Raw genomic sequence first — 22,085 nt, forward strand, 5'->3', positions numbered from 1 at the left:
ATACCTGCCAGACTGCAGGCCCTGATAGAAAGGGCCTAGAGGGTGTACAGGGCCAGAGGGAAAGTGGCCCAGGGACAGATGGACAAGGGGAGAGAAGGCGGGCAGGGAGGCTGCCACTAAAGGGTCCCTGGGTTGGGACCCAGAGTAGTGGACGGGCCTGAGTCCCCCTGCTTCCCCTTTGTACTGCACCTGGCCATGCAGTAAAGTGGCTCAAACCAACTGCAACCGGCCCTTGAGACAAGGGCTTAGACTTTGGAGATTGTGGTTGGCCACTGAGGCCAGAGCACAGATGGTTGCTAACCTCCCCAGAAGGGGGTGAGTATGGACTAGGGGGCACTGCTGGAGGACAGTAGCCTGAAGAGAATGCCGCTGAGTGGGGACAACGTGGATCCAGACACCAGCAAGGAACAGACGGCGGATGGGACACCACCAGCAGAGGGCACTCCCCATGAACTGAGCTAATTCCTGGAGGTAACCAGTGGGAGGCGCTGTGGTGGTGAGTCCCAACCCCGTCACAGGGACCTTGTCAAAGGCTTTCTGAAAATCTAAGTACACATTATCCACTGGATCCCCTGGATCTATATGCTTGTTGACCCCCTCAAAGAATTCTAGTAGACTGGCGAGTAATGATTTCCCTTTACTAAAACTCTGACTCTTCAACAAATTATGTTCATTTATATGTCTGACAATATTTTTCCTTATTATTTCAACCAGTTTGCCTGGTACTGAAGTCAGGCTTGCAGGCAACTGGAGAACTGTATATTTTAGTCTAATTTAATTTTAGAAAACCTCAAATCTCCTGATTTGCTTAGAACTGGTGACAGAATTATTCAGAATACTTGCATACAGCATAATTGTAGAGAATAACATGCTTCTAAGAACTTACATGTAGCCTTAGCAAGCTCCAAGCTTTGTCTGGAGCAGTTTTCTCATTTCTACAGTCCCTTTTTCAGCATCACCAACCCTCATAGCTGCAAAGTTCATCGATGCAAAGAGCGCTGACCTCTCTCTTCCCTTAGTGATGGGGAACGTGATGCCCTTTTCCTTATATTCTCCAAAAGTCTTCATTTCAAGAGTCAGGTTGACCCACGGGCGTTCAGACAGTGATGTCCTCCAGTGAGCATCCATACACACCATCCATCCATACATCACACAATGATGATATTGACTAGATGTCACCGGCTTTTATTTGGTACTACACGTGACAGCTTTACAGATAAATACTATGACAGTAGTGTGTGAGGTGTACTAAGTGTGTCAGGCCTGATAGGAGTCCACAGAACAGTAAGATCAGAAACATTCATTAACCTGGGAGGGAATGTGTCCGATCCTTTGGGATTGGTAGAATCTTTTATTTTACATGATGAAATAAGATGTACAGAAAGTTTCATCATATTTGACATGGGTACCTGGATGGAGGCTTGAGGTTGGATCACTTTAAGGGAACTATGAAGTTTGGGCTTCTGAGTAACCAGTAAGGTAATAAAGAAGCTGTTTTTATGCTGACTTGTCAAATCTAAGTATTGGAATATCCACCAGCTTTTGGGGGTTTAGCTGCCCCATTTGTTGCAGTTCATCCTGATTGAGTGACCACAGCTGGCCCCCACTAGGACCTCAGTCACAGGGGATATGAGAGGTGGAGCATCCCTGCCCTACTTTTGTTTCATCCACCTATCCTGTTTTATGTGATACCTAGACTGTAAGCTGTCTGGCCAGTTGTCATAAACAGATAAGTAAGAGTTAATAGAACAGAAGTACTTCATGTCTCTTTTGACTGTAAAGGGTTAACAAGTTCAGTGAGCCTGGCTGTCACCTGACCAGATGACCAATCGGGGGCAGGATACTTTCAAATCTTGAGGGAGGGAAGTTTTTGTGTGTGCTGTTAGGTTTTGGTGGTTGTTCTCTCTGGGTTCTGAGAGCGACCAGACGTGCAACCAGGTTTCTCTCCAATCTCTCTGATACAGGCTCTTATAGGTCCAGAATAGTAAGTACTAGGTAGATAAGGCGAGTTAGGCTTATGTTTGTTTTCTTAATTTGCAAATGTGTATTTGGCTGGAAGGAGTTCAAATTTGTATTTTACTGAAAGGATTTTAATTTGTACTTGTATACTTAGGCTGGGAGGGTATTCCCAGTGTCTATAGCTGAAAGACCCTGTAACATATTCCATCTTAAATTTACAAAGATAATTTTTACTGTTTTTTCTTTCTTTAATTAAAAGCTTTTCTTGTTTAAGAACCAGATTGTTTGTTTGTTTTTTTATTCTGGTGAGACCCCAGGGGACTGGGTCTGGATTCACCAGGGAATTGGTGAGGAGAAAGGAGGGACGGGGGAGAGAGAGGTTAATTTTCTCTCTGTGTTAGGATTACTTTCTCTCTCAGGGAGAGTCTGGGAGGGGGAGAGAGGAGGAGGGGGGGAAGGTGGATTTTCCTCTCTGTTTTAAGATTCAAGGAGTTTGCATCACAGTAATCTTCCAGGGTAACCCAGGGAGGGGAAGCCTGGGAGAGGCAACAGGGGGAAAGGGTTTACTTTCCTTGTGTTAAGATCCAGAGGGTCTGGGTCTTGGGGGTCCACGGGCAAGGTTTTGGGGGGGACCAGAGTGTACCAGGCACTGGAATTCCTGGTTGGTGGCAGCGCTACAAGTACTAAGCTGGTAATTGAGCTTAGAGGAATTCATGCTGGTACCCCATCTTTTGGACGCTAAGGTTCAGAATGGGGAATTATACCATGACACCATTGTTCTGTAAAATGTATCTTTTTAAATACTTCTCTCCCTTTTTTCCCTCCCTCATGCAGCTGCACGTTTTTCAAGCCTCCCTACTCCATCCCGAAGGCTATCTCAGATAAACCAGAGGAAAAAGAAGACGCGAGGCAAAATATTCTCGGAAATCATGGAAGTAACCCGCAATGAAAGAGCTCATCTGAATGAGTGGAAGGATGTGGTAGCAAAGTACAGGAAAGATGCCAGTGAACGTGAGGATAGGAGGGACCAATGTGAGGATAGGAGAGACGCTCGAGATGAGAGGTGGCGGCAGGAAGATCAGAGGTGTAGGCAGGAAGATCAGCGGTGGCGGGATGCAACACTGGAGCTGCTGTGTGATCAAACTGATATCCTCCGACGTCTGGTGGATCTTCAGGAAGAGCAGCGGGGTCACAGAGTGCCGCTGCAGCCCCTGTGTAACCACCCTCACCATGTTCCATATCTTCCTCACCCAGACGTGTAAGAACGCGTGGGGGAAGGCTTCATGCACCCGCCCACTCCACCCCAGTGGACAGTCCAACCAAAAGGCTGTCATTACATTGAAATGTGTTTAATGGCCTTTTCCCTCCCTCCTATCCTCTTCCCAAACCACACCTGGGATACGTTGTCAGTTCTCTGCCTCTTTTTATAATTACTTTTTAATAATGAATATATGATTTTTAAAAGATAGTGATTTTATTTCCTTAAGCAAGCTGTAATCGAAGGGGGAGGATGGGTTGCTTACAGGGAAGGAGTCAATAAGGGGAGGGGGGTTCATGAAGGGGAAACAAACACAGCAGTCACACCGTACCCTGGCCCGTGATGAAACTCGTTTTCAATGCTTCTCTGATGTGCACCGCTTCCTGGTGTGCTCTTCTAATCGCCCTGGTGTCTGGCTGCGCGTAATCAGCGACCAGGTGATCTGCCTCAGCCTCCCACCCTGCCATAAAGGTCTCCCCCTTACTCTCACAGAGATTGTGGAGCACACAGCAAGCAGCAATAACAAAGGGGACATTGGCTTGGCTGAGGTCTGAGCGAGTCAGTAATGTGCGCCAGTGCGCCTTTAAATGGCCAAATGCACATTCTACCACCATCCTGCACTTGCTCAGCCTGTAGTTGAACAGCTCCTGACCACTGTCCAGGCTGCCTGTGTATGGCTTCATGAGCCATGGCATCAAGGGGTAGGCTGGGTCACCCAGGATAACGACAGGCATTTCAACATCCCCAGCTGTTATTTTCTGGTCTGGGAAGTAATCCCCTTGCTGCAGCATTTTAAACAGAGCAGTGCTTCTGAAGACGCGAGCATCATGATCCCTTCCTGGCCATCCCACGTGGATGTTGGTGAAACGTCCCTTGTGATCCACCAGTGCTTGCAGCACCATTGAAAAGTACCCCTTGCGGTTTACGTACTGGGTGCTCTGGTGCCAAGATAGGGATATGGGTTCCATCTATCGCCCCCCCCCCCACAGTTAGGGAATCCCATTGCAGCAGAGCCATCCACTATGACCTGCACGTTTCCCAGAGTCACAACCTTTCGTAGCAGCAGCTTAATGATTGCTTTGGCTACTTGCAGCACAGCAGCCCCCACAGTAGATTTGCCCACTCCAAATTGATTCCCAACTGACCGGTAGCTGTCTGGCGTTGCAAGCTTCCAGAGGGCTATTGCCACTCGCTTCTCCACTGTGAGGGCTGCTCTCGTCTTGGTATTATGGCGTTTCAGGGCAGGGGAAAGCAAGTCACAAAGTTCCATGAAAGTGACCTTACACATGCAAAAGTTTCGCAGCCACTGGGAATCATCCCACACCTGCAAAACTATGCGGTCCCACCAGTCTGTGCTTGTTCCCGGGCCCAAAATCGGTGTTCAATGTCTAGAACCTGCCCCATTACCAGCAGGATCTCCAAAGCGCAGGGGCTCGCGGTTTGAGATAATTCTGTGTCCATGTCCTCATCACTCTCGTCGCCGCGCTGCCGTAGCCGCTGCCGCCGCCTCGCCTGGCTTTGCAGGTCTCGGTTCAGCATAGACTGCACGAGAATGCGCGAGGTGTTTACAACGTCCACTATTGCGGTATTGATCTGAGCAGGGTCCATGCTTGCTGTGCTATGGCGTTTGCACAGTTCACCCAGGAAAAAAGGCGCGAAACGGTTGTCTGCTGCTTGCACGAAGGGAGGGGTGAGGCTGTACCCAGAACCACCCGCTACAATGATTTTTGCCCTATCAGGCACTGGGATCTCAACCCAGAATTCCAAGGGGTGGGGGAGACTGCGGGAACTATGGGATAGCTACGGGATAGCTACCCACAGTGCAATGCTCCAGAAATCGACGCTAGCCTTGGACCATGGACGCACACCATCGAATTAATGTGCTTAGTGTGGCCGCGTGCACTCGACTTTATACAATCTGTTTTATAAAACCGGTTTATGTAAAATTGGAATAATCCCATAGTGTAGACGTACCCTCTCTCTTTGTGGTTTACTTGGAGGAGGCGGCGGCTCCCCAGCCGGTAAGCCAGACTCTTTAGCCAGGTTCTTGAATGTTAACCAGGTCTTGCAGGATGTACTATTTTAACGTTTTATTGTGATTTGAATAAACAGTTTTAAAAATGAGTTATTTTTTTCTTAACCCTCAGAGATGCTCTAAAATGGTGTTTGAAAACCCAGCTCTTCTTTTCCTCCTACTTACAACAACCAGCACAATTCTTCAATCAGAAGGGGGAAAAGTTTGGGCTAACAAACCAGGGCTGGGTCTTACATGCATTAAAGCCAAGGGGAGTTTTACTATTCATCTCTGTGGGAACAAGATTGAAACACACACACACACACTCCGGCAGCTATGAACTGGAAGATACATGTGAACAAACGTGCAATATAGTCCGTTTTCTGACCTTAACTAGAACTCATGGGAACTCAGCAGCGCCGCGTAGCAACAAGGTAGAATGTTGTCTTATGATGCCAGAAGAATCCAAACTGGAATTGTAGGGTAAAGACAATGAGAACTCTAGGGGAAGTACATACTTTTGGGCAATTGTACTAGAAATGCTATGAAATAAGGGAATGACTGTATGAGAAGGGAAAGAAAAGAGGTGGTGAAATGAAGAGAAGAGGGTAAGAGGTAGCTTCCCAAAGTCAGTGGAAGTAACAAGCTCTTTTTCAAGCCAAGAGATGGCTTCCCAATCTACATCGACGCCTGATGATTTCAATATATTTTATTCCCTGTGAGTCTGCATTCTATAACCTAATCTGTGAAGGAGATGATAAACGGTCATTGAATAGAGTAGATGGAATTCAGCTGAGCATTTTAAAAAGAGCTGGGTTGATGGGCAGAGCTGATTAGAAAATGGTAACAATTTTCTCATTTGTTGAATTTTTAAAAAATGCGAGAGCAGTTTGTTAGTATTGGTGTCCTTGAGGAGGTTTTGGGGAAAAAACAACTGTATATGTGCAACATTGCTAAGGCAACAAGCTAGAACACACATTCTATAGTATTAGAAATAAATATGTATATAGGAAAGTGTAGTACGACCAGTCCTAGCTGGTGGTGGTTTTCCATCATATGTGGCTTCGAAGAGCAAGTGTATTACATAAAATGGAGTCAGTACAAGACCCCAGATTTTAGTATGTTACCATTTAATTATACATCAGTTACTTTACTGGGACTGGCTGGGAGGTGGGGAGCAAGGGGATGGAGCTAACAGAACAAAAGCAAGGGAAGCAAACTCCTAAACGCCTTTTTGGTCCCCCTCTACCTAACCCTGCTAAAGTTGCACCATTCCCAAATGGAGAGGAGGCACCGGGGAGATGTGCTATCATTCTTGCACTTCTATGACCTTGCATAGGTCTCCATGCAGGCATCGTCAGAGAAAACAGATGGAGGATTGCCATTGTATTGTGGGCACTTTTGTCTGTGAACAAGACTAACATGGAAGGGAAACTCTTGAGCGATGCTGCTGCCGCTGGACTTGTCTGTAGGAGTAACATAGAGCGCATCCTAGAGTGAAATGATAAGACTAACATTCATTCATTAACAAAAACAAAGCACTGGGCTCAGGCCTGGAAAATGCAGAGAATCGACGAGGGTCCATAATGTGGAGCGAAGGGCCCTGCTACAGACCAGGAGAGAGGCAAACCTGTCTGTTCTCCTGAAAAATGGTCTCTAGGAGCCTTGGAGGCAGATGTCATGAATGCATGTGAAAAAAGCGTGCAGGATCCGTCACAGGAGCCAAAAGAAACCAAGCCTGTGGGAAACACATTAGGCTCTCTATCTCTCAGGGCTAACCATACAAGGTGCTGCTGAGGTCTCCTATGAGCTATTAAGCACCCGCCACTACCATTAAAGTCAATGGGAATTGAGGGTGCTCAGCACCTTGCAGGGCTGGACATAAAGGTGAGCAAGGAGAATGATTGTCCCCCTCTAATATTAGCCCAACAAGACATCAATTGATGGTCCCATGTTAGCTCTCCATAGTATGGCATGTAGTAGCCTCCCTAAGATACCCTGTTTGCTATTAATGGTGAGGTTGCAATCTGCTTTCAGAGCTTGCTTGGGGTGGAGGGAGTGGGGCTGTTCAGGCTCTTTCTTGCTATTTCTTCCAACTCTTCGATTCAGAATCAGTTGTGTGAGTAGCCAGCGGGAGGTGAGAGCTGGGCCCAGCTAAGTGTATGGATCTGCCGAGGGGCAGCTTACTGCTAACTGGCTTGGAAGACTTTTCCCTGGTTAGCCAGCTGTGAAAATGTGAAACTTCACATCTAGCCCTTGGTGGGGTGGAGTGGGGTGAGGGGCACAGCACTGACCCCCTTCACCCCGTAGCATTTTTAATGATTTACTTTAAGATTATTCTGTTGTCATCAAGGGTTGCGAGGCGTCCGGTTTTCGGCCATTAAAAGTCCGGTGGGTGGCGCCGCAGGGAACCAAGACTAAGGCTCCCCGCCTGTCCTAGCACCACACGGCTCCCAGAAGCAGCTGCCAGATCCCTGCACCCCTAGGTGCATGGGGGGCCAGGGAGGCTCCGCGCTCTGCCCTCGCCCCCAGTGCCAGCTAAGCAGCTCCCATTGGCTGGGAACCGTGACCAAAGGGAACTGAGGGGGCAGCGCCTGCAGACAGGAGGGCAGTGGGCGGAGCCTCACTGGCCGCCAATGCGCCTGTGGGCTGCACTGCAGGGACCTAGCGGCCCCTTCCTGGGTGCCGCAGTAAGTACTGCTGGGACCCCGAAACCCTGACCCAGCCTAGAGTTCCCTCCTAGAGCCTGCACAACCTCCCACACTCCAACCCCCTGCCCTAGCCCCCTCTTCCACCCCAAACCTCTCATCCCTGGCCCCACCCCAGAGCCCTCACCCCCCTGCACACCCCAACCTCCTGCCCTAGCCCAGTGTCCCCTCCTGCACTGAAACTCCCTCCTGAAGACTGCACTCCCACAACCCCCTGTCCCAGCCCTGAGCCTGCTCCTATATTCCAAACCCCTGATCTCTGGCCCCACCCTAGATCCTACACCCCCAGCCAGAGCCCTCACCCCCACACCACAACCCTCTGCCCCAGCCCTGAGCTTCTGCACCCAAACCCCTCATCCCTGGCCCCACCCCAGATCCTGTACCCTCAGTTGGAGCCCGCAACCCCTCCAGCACTCTGAACCCCTTAGCCCCAGCCTGAGGCCCCTCCTGCACCCCAAACCATTCATCCCTGAGCCCCACCCCAGAGCCTGTACCCCCAGCCAGAGCCCTCACCACCCTGCAGCCCAACTCCCAGCCCGTAGCCCTCTCCCACACTCTGAACCCCTAATTTCTGGCCCCACCTGGAGTCTGCCCCCAGACCCCACCCCCACACTCCAATCTTCTGTCCCAGTCCAGAGCCCTTTCCCACACCCCAAAACTCTCATCCCTGGCCTCATCCCAGAGTCCACACCCCCAGCCAGAGCCCTCACTCCCCTCCCACAACCCAACCCTCACTTCAGCCTGGTGAAAGTGAATGAGGGTTGGGGAGAGTGAGCCATGGAGGGAGGAGGGATAGAGCGACTGGGGGCGGAGCCTCATAGAAGGGGTGGGGCAGGGGCGGGGCCTCAGAGTGGGGAAAGGGCAGGGGTGTTTGGTTCTGTGCTATCAGAAAGCTGGCAACCCTAGTCACCATCTCACTCTCCTTCATCTGCTGCATTCTCAACACCAGTTGCTGCACGTGCTGTTGTTTTTTTTGTGAAGGGTTGTGGTAGATTCTCCACCACTAGTGAATTTTAAATCAAGATTGGATGTGTTTCCAAAAGATCTGCTGCAGGAATTAGTCTGGGGAAGCTCAATGGCCTGTGTGATATAGGAAGCCAGACTAGATTAACACAATGGTCCCTTCTGGCATTAGAATCCAGGATTTTAACCACAAGGGCCTCAATTTCTCTCTGCAAGCAGATGGGCCACATTTTTCTTTTCTGTGGAAGTACCCCTCAAATCAGACATTCTTGGCTCTAATGTGATTCTCCAGCATCTCCTCACCTCAGTTATAGAGCAGGCCAAACATGGGCCCTACGTTTTTACAGGCTTTGACACCTGCAAGTATTTGAGGCTGACCTGTGTTTCTTACATCCAATCTAGGCACTTCCTATCGCGACCCTCACGCCCTCCCAGGTTGGTAATGTCTGAGTGCTTCTACTCTATCTTCTGTGTGACCTGACTGAGCTCTAGCGAACGAGTCCTCCCATTTTGACTGTGTGGGAAGGGATGGAAATAAGGTTTGGCTGTGGCACCCCACTGGGATTTGACTGAAGAGGAGGGCCGGACTTCCCCACCTCTGCTGAACTGATACAAGTGCCGTATATGCCTAGCTGGGTTAAAATGGAAATAGCTGTAGTCCTGTTCCACCAACACTGATTTTTTTAAACTCTGCCCTGGATGTTATGTCCCTGTCAGCACATCCCTCATTAATGATGGGTTTGCCCTCTTTACTCATGTTAGCCCTAATCAGCCATATCCAACCCAACCCACAGTGCTAGTTGTGCTCAGAGACTGGAGACACATGTGAAACTGGGCAGGGAACAGGGAAAGAGACAAGTAATCAGAGACAGGGAGGAACATGAACCAGGCACTGAATGTGGAAGTCAGGGGATAGGATGACCTGGTGGGAGAGATGTGGCGAAGATAGATGGTAGAGGCAAGCCCTGCTGCCACCCTCTGTGCTGACATGGGCCCAATCCAAAAGGTGCAGTCAGTACTGTCCAGCAGGTGATCGATCCCTGATCCAATAGGGCTCGTAATTAATAACACTGGTGCCCCAAGAAAACACAACAATAAAAAACAAACCCTAAAATGCCCAATGTCAAGCTTCACGGGAATCATATGGGGAAATGTCTAGCCATCTGCCAAAGGAGAGGGAAAAACTGATATGAAAAAATTCTAGCAGGGTGCTAGAAACAGTGATCTTGATCCTTCTAGTCTCCTGCAAACTCCTAGTAAAGTCAGTGGGAGCTCCAGGAGTAGAGGGCTTGCAAGGTTGAGAGTAATGGAAAGTAAAACAGATAATTGCAAACTAATTATCTGAATCCCTTCCAAGCTGAGGTTGGGTCACTAACATCCCAATTTAACATTCCAAGAAGACAGAGACAACTTAGGTGTAGGCGTGGTCTCCAACTCGTGTTAATTTTGCAGATATAACAATATGCACAACGTTCAGTGCTGATCTGTCCAATACATTTGGTAGCAACTACACGATTTGCTCTGAGTTTGTCAGTTTTATTTGTGTGTGATCAGTGGATGTATGGTGCTGTTATTAGATTCAATACACAAACCACAGTTATGACTATGAGTGAGTATCCTTACAAAAGACACCTTGACACAGCAAGCAATGGCTTTCTTTGAAATAAGGCCGATTTGAATGTGATAATAAAGAGACCGTTGCATTTTAGGTGGCAAAAGTACAATTTTGGATTTTGTTCTTGTTGGAAATGCAGCTCTGAAACTGTGCACCTGGAGCATTCTAGTGAGGAATCCAACGATGAGACAAGCCAACCGTACCAAGGCCTCACTGGCCTGCGTAACTTGGGGAACACTTGCTACATGAATGCAGTTTTGCAGTGCCTCTGCAGTATATCCCCATTGGTGGAGTATTTTCTCTCAGGGAAGTATGTAGCCACCCTACACAAGTAAGTTGATTTATTTGCTCTCTATTTTATTATTACTATTTATTATTTGTATTGCAGTTGCTCATAGGAGCCCCAGTCCTGGACCAGGACCCATTGTGCCAGTTGCTGTATGAACACAATATTTAGGATGTATTTTTCTGTCTCAATATATAAAGTTTTTCCCAAAGAAATTAAGTTTCAATTGGAGCCTGGCGTTAGAAAGCACAGAAATACTCAGTAGCACAAGGAAACCAAAAGCAGTACACTTTGCTCTCACTTCCCAGGCCCTGCACACCACTCTGCCTCTTCCTCTACTTGCTTTTCCTAGCCAATGTTCACCCTCTGTCTTCTCTCTGAATTCCCTCTTTTCTGTCCTATGTGGGCTTTTATACCACACTCGTTGTAGGATCTGAGTGCCTTTCTGTGATGCAGTAAGCAATGTGACTAACGTGTCACGCATTTGTTCCCTCATCCCCTCCACTGGGGTGAAGCATGTGCAGTGCATTGCGTTCTGTTTGTTTACTTATGTATTTATTGGAGGCAGTTGGTTTTGGTTGGTTGGTTTGGTATGAATATGTGTGCTACTGTGGTCAAAGCAATGCAACTTACACTTGGAGCTTTGGAAGGTGGTGAGGTTTATAATAATTCTTAGTTCCTGAGGGAGTTCGTTCCACAGTCTTAGACTGTCCCCTGAGAAAGTTCTGTCAACAGCACAAATGAGCTTTCCCTTCCTGTGGAGAGTTCTGTCATGCCAAAAGAGTGAAATTGTTGACCAGGTCTTGATCCCAGAGCTTTAGACAATCTTTCAGATATCCTGGGGCCAGGCCATGGAGCACTGCGAAGATAAGGATTGAGACTTTGTATCTGATTCAATATTCTATGGAAATCCAGTGTAGAGAGCGGAGGGCAGGTCTGATGTGCTTGCTGTAGCCTGTGTTAATGAGGAGACTGGCTGCAGCGTTCTGTGCTAACTGGAGGTTCCCGAGTGCTGACGACTTCATGCCCAGGTATGTTGCATTGCTGTAGTCCAGTTGAGAAGGGACCAAGGCATGAATAACTGAGGTTAGGTCATTCACCAGCAAAGGATGGAGTCTCCTAGTGAACCAGATGATAGAAAGAATTATTCATGGATGCTGCTAAATGAGAGCTTTGCATCAACGAGGAATCCAAGAGTACTCCTAGACTACAGACTGAAATAGCCTATTGTGAGCGTGACCCTTCAACAAACAGAGTCTGCACTGTGACTATGGCCTCCTCACAATGCTTCCTCTGCCCATTCAGCTTGGCTTTTGTGTTCACATTTTAAGCACAGCCACCACATCTTTGTATTCCAACTAAAGCCCCTTTTATGCTACTTCAGGGAAAACGGTGAGGTTGCTACAGCCTTTGCCTATTTGATGGCCGATATGTGGCTGGGAGAGTTTGAGTGCGTCTCACCAGAGGTGTTTCGTTCAGTCATCAGTGACTTATGCCCAGCTTTTACCAAGAAGACTCAGCAGGACGCCCAGGAGTTTCTGATTTATGTACTGAATGAATTACATGAGGCACTTAAGAAGGTAAGACTGCAGTTATGGCCTTCTAGGGCTGTGAAGTGTAAGAGCACATCTGTCTCCTCTTTGCAGTCATTACTGCATAGCGTGGAATACAGTCATTGTCTCCTCTCTCCCTCCATACTGTACAAAATGGTGCTGTAAAATCATCATCTTCTCCAACTACTACACACAGTGCAACCTTTAACCCCTTCATTAGCTTCCTGTTACCACATTCCCTTCAAGCTCCGTAGCTACATCACCAAGGCCCTACCTAATCCCGCATCTGCACCTCTGCTGTCATTTCCTCCTCCTCCTCACCCTCTAGTCTCTGTATTCTTCCCTATCATTCTTCCTCCCTGTGCCAAGAATCTTGTCTGCCCAGATCCATCTCTGCTTCTCTCTTCCTTCAAATCCTTCCTTAAACCACTCTACCAGCAATAAGTCCCTCCAGCCTATCTGCTCTGAGCACTGTCCAGTGGTTTCTCATCTCCCTTTGGTTCTGTGCCCTTTCTGATAGGGTGTATGGCTTACTGTGGATATATAAAGTGCTGCATAGTAAGAGGGTTCTATGCATCATTTTAAATCATCATTAATACCAAATGCTAACTTATGTAGCCATCTGCCAGGCAATCTGATTTGTAAATGCACCAAGTGCTCTCACAGAAGTTATCTGTGTACCAAAGTTCTCCTTTAGAATGATCGTAGAGGGGAAATCAGATGATTTTTCTTGTCCCATTTACAATTCCAGGTTAGGCATCTCAGCACTGTGATTACTTAGCTCAGACAGCAAGTTAGAAGCTAGAAAGTCCTTGGCGACGTCAAGTGTTACTGCAGTTCAGGAAAACTTTGACAGTCTCTGGATTCTATCCCTGCTATGTGAGGCTTGGGCAGGGGCGTCAGTTCAGTTAGCTCATCCCTAGAGCTCTAGTTTAGAATTGGCACCTTCTTTTTTTGCTCTGGGGTTCAGAATCCTGAAGGTGGTGGAACAAGGGAGTGCTCCACGCTGGACCCTATTGTGAGAAGCAATAGAGAGTGGTTCCTTCATGCAGAGAAAATAAAAGAATATGCCTCCCAGGGAAGCACTATGGGAAGGAAGAGAGGAGCAGGGTGTTTGGCACGATACTGTGGAGGTGTTTGAAAGTTTTACAAAAGAAAACAACGTGTGGCTGTAGCTAAAGAGATCTTAACAAGGCCTTGACCCTGCAAAGACTTAGGCATTTGCTCAACTCCACGCAACATGAGTAGCCCTACTGATGTCAGTGGAGCTTCTCAGTGTACAATGTTAAGTGCATGCTTATGACTCGGCTAATAAAGGCTTTAAACAGCGACGGGCTGATGGCTGGAGGTGCTGATAAATGGAGCTGGTTGAACCATACTTTTCAAATAGTATTCATTATAAATATTCCCCCTTTCTTGATTAGCTCATCCTTTACAAACCAATCCTCATTTCAGGAAGGTATTTTTTCATCTGTAAGTATTTGCTAGAAGTTCTGAAGAATAATTTTCAGTCGATAAACTCTTCGCAAACTGTTGACCTCAACTGTTCATTATTTGTGTTGTGTGACTGATCTAGCTTCTGCTTCCTGAATGAATGACTGAAGATTTTTTTAAACATATGACTAATAAACTTCTGGTTTGGCTTTGCAGACAACTTCATGCTAAAACTCATGAAAACATTGGAATTTGTTAACGGAGTTCTCACAATTTAACTAATCTCGCCCCATGAGTCAGAGTGAACTCGACAGTGATGCTTTTATTCATAAATCACTATTCAACTAGGGCCCTACTTATAAATATGGAATACAATGTCTTATAAAAAAGCAGAATAAATAATGGATTATTATAAATAATATGTTTTTACTGCCACCTGGGATCATGTGTGCTTCCTTGACAACCGGTACAAAGCATGTTTAGATGTGTTTGTAAGGATTGGTGTCAGTAGTTTGTTAGGTTTTTTTGTTTTTTTGTTTTTTTTTCTTACAGTCATGCAAAAGGAGATGCTATGGGAACACATCCACTTCTAGGGAAGATAGGGGAACCGGCAGTGAAACATCAATCATCACCCAGCTATTTGAGGGGCAGCTCAGTTATGACATTACATGCCTGGCGTGTCACACCACCACCGATAAGAATGAGGTCTTTACAGTTCTCTCTCTTCCCATCCCTTCTGAGAGTGCCTGCTCACTACAGGTAGGGTTTCTAAGAGCTCCTCCCAGCTTTTGGTGGTCTCTGTTCAGTATAGCGGTGGAAGGTTTATGTTAATAGACCATCTTACAGAAATACGTTCCCAGCACATGCCAGTTCCAGGGCATCACCTAAAAGGGATACATTCTTTTCAGTAGAGAATTTGGCCCTAGGACTAGAGAAGATGCTAGATCAGACTTCCATTGTCCTTTTGGCTGTTAATAGTGTAGCTTGTGTTGTTTGGAAATGCCCCTGAATTGCTGTGGAGTGAGGGATGGCCAGAGACATGTCTCTTTTATTTTGTATTGTATAGAAAGTAACTGTGAGGCATTGTCTTTCAAATTCTCACTTATCAAAATGCTTCCTTAGAGGAAAACACATTACATTTTAGCTGCTTTGTATTCTAAGTGCACTCACAGAGCTGTACCTAGACATTTTGGCACCATAGCATATTTACACCCCCTACTGGTTTTTTTGGAAGGTATGAGTTAGGATATTATAGAGCAGTGGTCCCCAACCTTTTCATCAGGCGGGCTCTAGATGAAGGACTGTGGTGGCGGTCGTGCATCCACCGAAATGCTGCCGAATTTCAGCGGCATTGCCTCTCGATGACGCTGCTTGTCGGTGGCAAGCGGCATCATTGAGAGGCGTCACCACCGAAATGCCGCTGAATTTCGGAGGCATTTCAGCAGATGTTCGACTGCCGGCCAGGATGCGGGCACATTTAGATGCGCCCGTAGGCACCGCATTGGGGACCACTGTTATAGAGTAATGATAATACATTTATTTTTGCATATTGGTACAGTATGTAGACAATAAAAGCTACTGCCTGATTCTTTTAGGTGCCACATTAATTTTCACACAATCCTTTAACATCTCTATAGTATCCTTCTGTATAACCTTTAAGAAGTAAACTCGATAGGTACTGAAAATAAAATGGACTGAAAATAACCGTAACATAAATATGGATACTGCAATTACTTAATGGCATAAAACATTCAGAAAGACATAAAATTGCATTTCTATTTATATTTAAAAAAAGTGATATTGATGGTTTTCCATCCCACAGTGAGACTGTGGCTAGAATGAACAGCCACCTCTCTCAATGGAGAATAAAAGGAACTCAAAAGTAAGCAAAGAATGAATCCACCATGGAGGTGGATTATCTAGCAATTGAATTACCATGATAGCATCTGACTCTGTATAAGCAGAAACCATCCTTTTTCTGGCCTTTATATAAGGAAAACAGCTATGCGGGATGGGTGGGGTGTGTGTGTAAGATTTCTGTCTTTTACCTTTTGCATTGTGATTTTATTTTTCTAAGAAGAGTATTGATTATTGTTTGCTTCCTGGTATAATATTATGGTTGGTTTATATCTGATCATTTCTCCTGCTGAATCCTGCCAAGCAAATTGTGATTATCCCCTTTAAAGGTGAAGGATGACAGCAGCATGGCTTGTTGTATAAGGCCAGTTGGGGAAGCTATGTTGTGATAGTTCATAAGAGGCACGACACATCCTGCATCTTGGCAGGGGGTTAGACTAGATGATCCTTGTGGTCCCTTCTAACTCTGTGGTTGTATGACATTTGACTTCTGGCCAGGCGAGGCAACACACACCTAGGGCTTTGCTTACACTGCAGAGTTTTGTTGACAAAAATTTAATTAAGATGCTTTAAATAAACTGCTGGTGCATGTTCATGCTATGCTCCTTGCGTTGACAGAGCACATCTGCACTAGCAGCTCTTGCATCGACACAGAGAGCAGTGCACTGTGGGTAGTTATCACACTGTGCAACTGGCTGCAGGGTGCTTTGGGAAGGGTTAGCAATGCCTCATGGGGCAGGTACAGCATCCCATGATGCAGTTTCTCAATCGCATCATTCCAGGGGCATCCTAGTACAGGGGTGGGCAAACTTTTTGGCCCGAGGGCCACGTGTTGGTATGAAAATTGTATGGCAGGTGATGAATGCTCATGAAATTGGGGGTTGGGGTGTGAGAGGGAGTGAGGGTTCCGGCTGGGTATGTGGATTCGGAGAGCAGGAGGGGGATCAGGGCTGGGGCAGGGGGTTGGGGTGTGGGAGGGGGTCAGAGGTGAAGGCTCTGGGTGGCACTTACCCCAAGCAGCTCCCAGAAGTAGCAGCATGTCCCCCTCATGCTGCTACTTCTGGGAGCTGCTTACTTTTGAGTTCCTGTGTGGAAGCACAGCCAGGTGGCTCTGAAGCTGCCCTGTCCACAGGTGCCTCCCTGGCAAGCCTTGGTTCCTGGCCAATGGGAGTTGCAGGGGTAGTGCTTGGGGCGGAGGCAGTGTGCGGAGCCCCTTGGCTGCCCCTACGGGTAGGAGCCAGAGGGGGGACATGCCACTGCTTCCAGGAGCTGTGCGGAGCGTGGCAAGCCCCCGACCCCGCTCCCCAGCAGGAGCCCAAGGGCTGGATTAAAATGTCTGGAGGACTGGTTGCAGCCCCTGGGCCGTAGTTTGCCCACCCTTGTCCTAATAGATTGCCAGCCACTTTTCAACTGAAGTGTGTGTGCAGGGACAGGGAGAGTGTGTGACAGGGTGTGTGTGGGGAGGTGTGGGGGAGAAATTGTGTTGCAGAAGTGAGAGAGAGGCTTTGGGGGGGTGTATATGTGAGAGAGAGAGAATGACTGTTAAGGAACTGTGCATCGGCATGGTGTGCTGTCTCTTTACATTCAGACAGCAGCTTGAGCAGCATCTCCACCCAGCAGCCCGCTCTGCCTACCTGCATTCCACATTAATGGTGTGTGATTCTCTCCCACAGCCTCCTCTGTTTGCTCTCCAGGCTGCAAAATCTCAAAGCTTCCCGGAGCTCTGAAAAGGGAGGGACACATGCCTGCAGGGAAGCCAAGTTCAAAACAATGAGCAGAGTGGTCACAGTGGGCATTGTGGGATACTGGGGGAGGCCAGTTATGTTGATATAATGAACTTCAGCGTCTACACTGACGCTTTATCTTTTTAACTTTGCCTCAAAACGCTCTACGCATCTCATCCAGGTGGTTTTATTTTGTCGGCAGAACAGTGGAGTTCTGTCACCAAAAGTGGCATTGCAGTGTTTAGGCCTCCACTGTTTTGCCACTAAAAACTGCCTTTTGCCAACAAAACTTGGTGGTGCAGACAAGGCCAGGGCCGGCTCTACTGTTTTGCCACCCCAAGCAGCGCGCCGAATTGCCACCAAACGGCGGGGGCAGTCCATGTGCCGTTAGGGCGGCACACGCATTTCCGCGGCGGTGGGAATTCAGAGGCAGCTTCTGTCTTCAGCTGGAAGACAGAAGCTGGGCCCCCGCAGACAGATGAACATAGAAGCTGCTGCCGAATTGCTGCGGCCGCAGGAACGCATGTGCCGCCCTATGGGAACACGGACTGGCCCCGCTGTCCAGCGGCAATTCGGCGTGCTGCTTGGGGGCAAAAACACAGGGACTGCCGCCCCTTGCAGACTGCTACCTCAAGCACCTGCTTGGGATGCTGGTGCCTGAAGCTGGCCCTGGACAAGGCCTAAGTGTGGAGACAGAAGGAAGTATAGGGCTGTGGTGGCTGTGAAATCAGATTATGCTGTGTTTTAGTGTAAGACAATGCCAACGCCACAGTTATAGTGGCTAGATGGATATATCTGTGAAGTGATGGCCCTGGTCTCATAGAGAAGGGAATCAGGAACAGACTAGCTGGGTCACAGCCCAGAATGCTACAAGCACAGGTCACAGCTGACATGTTTCTTCGCCAGTGCATATCTCACCAGCAGCCCCACTCCAGACCTGCACCCAATGCACATTTCCCTATTGGTCTCTTCCCCTGTACCCTAAATGGCCTGTGTTTTTACCTGTCTGGGCAACTGAAAATTGTCCCTAGCCCAAAATTAGAGGCCTTTTAAAAGAAAGAGCCAAGGTGTGTTCAGCATCCTGGGCCAGTCTGCCCTGAAAGTGTCAATTCCCCAATGTGTGAGTGCAATTGCTGGCCAGTGAATGGAGCATTGTGACAAGCGGATCAGAGGGAGGCTCCTTATTCTGTTCTCTGTAATAAAGTTTGAATCAGGCTGGGCAGCAACAAGTCGGGTCCGTCACAGTAACAGAAAAACAGCTAAAGGCAGGAGCAGGACGTGTTTTACCCCTACTGAGTGTTGACTAAAAAGGTCTGTTTTACTTGGGCAGTGTTTACTTTCTTTGTTTTTACTGTTGCTTCCCCCAACTGTAAATCACAAGCAGCCTAGGACTTCTTCATTTTTCCTCTCTGAACACTTCCTCCTGAGCATGAACATCTCTTTGCCCCCCCCCACATATTTTTGCAAACAGGGCAGGTGGCTCATCCCATTGGGGTAACTGTTACCCTTCTGCTCCTCTCCGTGCTGGGGTTTTGCCACTTCGCCCTCTACCACCATCTGGCAGTGCCTCACCCCTCGCTCCTTGGTCCCTCTCCTGCCCTGCCTCCAGCTGTTTGACACCCTTCCCCACACAGTCAGTTTCCACCCCTTGTTCAGAGCCTGCCCATTTGCCCCCCCCCCCATTTGCCCCCTTTAACCTTTTTAATCCCCAGTGAGAGCAGCAGTTTCAGCAGATGTTACTGAGCAACAAGTATGCTCAGCGGGAGCCAAGCAGCACTCAGCACCTTGCCCACTTGCTGCCCCACCAGGGTTCTAGTGCTGGGAGCCTGCTCTGTCAGGGGTCAGCGATCCTACAGAGAGGCAGGGCCCTGGGCTCCGACCAGATGCTGCTGGGCCCAGTCCTGTGGGCCACCCCATTTTTGCACCCTTGGTGGCTCTGCCTCATGGCAGGCTGCCCCGCCCTAGTTATGGCCCTGTACACTCATAATGTCACAACCTCACTGAATCATGTGGCACAATTTCCTCTGCGGTGTACAAACAACACTGCGCAAGTTGACTTCCGCAACAGGCTTATTGAGACACCCTCTCTAACCTGGCTTAGTGGTCAGAAATTCACCTCTCTACACAGAGCTATGGTGTTTGTTTTACCAAACATGTTTTCCTTTCACAGGACTGTCTTGAATGTTTCTTTCAGCAAGACACACTGACCTGGAACAATCAAATTCACTGCTCCTTCTGTGGAACTAAGCAAGATGCTGCAGTAAAGGCCAACATAGGCAAGGCGCCAAAGATGGTTATTTTTCACTTAAAGAGGTACAGCCTGCATCTGGTAGGACAGCTACGGCTCCTCTGATTTACATGGGATGTGGGAAGGCCACTTGCATTCAGAGGCAAGGGGAAATCAGTGCACGTAGTCTTTTTGCACATACAGTACCTGGATAGTTACAAAACAGGAAAAGTATGTGAGTCAGATTTCTGATAAACCCAGAGAATGTGTTACTTTATCCAAGTCATCAAATTGCACTCTCAGTGCATTTTTGTACTGCTTCTCCCTCTGCAATAGAGGCAATTCTGAAAGGGGAGGGGTTGGTCATAGAGGGGAAAGTGATAGAATTGTGGAATAAATGAAGAAAGAAGAGTGTTTGTTGTAAAACTGGATCACACTAATAAATGGAATTTTACAGTACAGATGATGCTAGTCCTGATAGCTACTTACAGAGCTACTAACGACTGTGATGGACAAAAACAGAGAATAGTGTTCTGCCACATCAACAGTGCGGATAGGGCATTATTCCTCTACCCATCCCTTTACAAAGCGCAGAGATCTACAATTGCGTTTGAGCCCAAGATTTTAAAATGATATGTTCTGTATCCATTTTGCCCTCAACAGCGGAAGTGTTATGCTATACAAGGCACATGGGATCTTTTTTTTGGGGGGGGAGGAGGCAAATATGCCACATTTATTGAAAATACAAGAGTTAGCATATGCTTCTCTCTCTCACACCCTCTCTCTCTCCTGCCAGTTGATGTTTATAGTTACCAGTCTGTTGTAGCTCGAGTCAATCTAATGGCCAGTTAGATTGAGCACGAGTTCGGTCGCAACCCAGCTTTATAGTTGTAAATTCCCACTTGAGTCCATGCATTTTGCAATGTCATCCTGTAATCATTAGTCCTTAAGTGGTGTTAATCTTGCGGTTTTCTGCTGTTATCATTTGCTGGTTATTGTCAGGCTTCCCATTGTTATCGTCTATTTGTTGTCTCGCCTTCAGGGATGCCTGCCTCATCTCCGAGCTCATCAGTGCTGCTAACATGTTTAGCATCGGATACAATGGGTGTTTTCTGATTGTCTCCTGGTTTTTCCAAGTCTCTCACTTTTTCTTGACCATCTGGACATTTGTGATGGCTTTCCCACCTTATCTTTTCCTGATGCATTCATTCCTCATTCACACAAACAGTCTCTCACAGAAACCTTCAAAGGTATACAGACAGCAGTATTTTATATTCAGCAGAATACATGGTAAAACAAAACTTGCTAAATCTTATAACTAAAACGATTCACACTGGGGCTTCAGGCCCTCAACATTTCTTCTAATCTCCTTAACACAGATACAATACAAGATCCTGTCTCTTACTTACTAACACCTTAAAACAAGGAAATGTATATTTAACTAGAGTGCCTAATTTGTAATACATATAGGAAACCATAGTACACATTATAACTTATCCAAAAAAAAAGGGTGACGATAATCAGTTGTTCTGGTCTGTCATTCCTTTCTGCTATTCAAAAAGGGTGACTGACAGGATAAAATCAAATCATACATTAATTCTCAGAGTACAATTATAAAATCCTGCTCTTACAGATGTGGGTGAGGAAGTCAAGGAATCTGCAAGTAGGTGCTACAACTTCATAGTTGGCTTACTTCAGCGCCCAGCACTTCTTGTTAAGTTTGATTATGTATTAATTATTTTTAAAAAGTGATCATTTCCTACTCCTTCCATGTATCCATCTTACTCCTTCCGTTCTTCTCACTAGCTCCCCAGCTAGTATTACTCTGGCATGGTTAGTGCTGTATGGCCAGAATCAGCGTTAGTGCTAAAGCTGGATTTAGCATCCCCTGTTGAGCATGCATCTTGTGACAGATTGACCATGCACTCACTGGGGCCTTCCTTTCACTCCCAACACAAAGCAAGGATCTGCTTGTTCTTACTCCAAAATGTCACTTGCAGTCTGTTTGTTTAATCTCTGTTTGGGGCAGTAATTTACAATTATTACTTGGCATTAAGACAGCACTTTACATGTCAAAGAACTGCAGGTGGTAGCTATTTATTCCTCCCAATGCCCACGTGAAGGTAAGCAAATGCAGCATTACAATAGCTGAAAGCATTTGTAGTGGAAAATACTGTCTCAAAATGTTTTATTTTCAGGTTTGACTATCAAGGCAGCTACAAAAGGAAACTGGGAACTAACATCTACTATCCACTAAGCAACTTGGATCTTTCGCCTTATATTTATCCACTCTTTCGGAAGAATCCAAAATACAACTTGTGTGCTGTGGTGGTAAGTTGGATGCAAAGTTATATCCTAGCTTTATTGGTAATACTATGAATGTTTGTTTGAATGACATCAGTGATTGATCTTGGTCCTAAGCAAACAAGCAGGCAACAGTCACCTCTGCCTCACCACCCAAAGTTTACAGAACAGGAAAAAAAAATG

The 22,085-nt window shown here is 47.1% G+C and overlaps 1 protein-coding gene across 1 annotated transcript in view; it reads left to right on the top strand.

Annotated features, from left to right (window-relative positions):
- The first annotated feature begins 5,896 nt into the window (after window positions 1-5,896).
- USP50 (ubiquitin specific peptidase 50) overlaps window positions 5,897-22,085 on the top strand; it is a 16,551-nt gene continuing 362 nt past the window's right edge. The window contains exons 1-7 of the mRNA XM_050968717.1: window positions 5,897-5,949; window positions 9,305-9,337; window positions 10,657-10,848; window positions 12,188-12,383; window positions 14,343-14,549; window positions 19,542-19,684; window positions 21,797-21,929. Of these exons, the coding sequence (XP_050824674.1) occupies window positions 5,897-5,949; window positions 9,305-9,337; window positions 10,657-10,848; window positions 12,188-12,383; window positions 14,343-14,549; window positions 19,542-19,684; window positions 21,797-21,929 (957 nt within the window). The remainder of the gene's footprint in view (window positions 5,950-9,304; window positions 9,338-10,656; window positions 10,849-12,187; window positions 12,384-14,342; window positions 14,550-19,541; window positions 19,685-21,796; window positions 21,930-22,085) is intronic.

The sequence above is a fragment of the Gopherus flavomarginatus genome, chromosome 9 (assembly GCF_025201925.1).
Source record: "Gopherus flavomarginatus isolate rGopFla2 chromosome 9, rGopFla2.mat.asm, whole genome shotgun sequence".
NCBI classification, from domain to species: domain Eukaryota; kingdom Metazoa; phylum Chordata; order Testudines; family Testudinidae; genus Gopherus; species Gopherus flavomarginatus.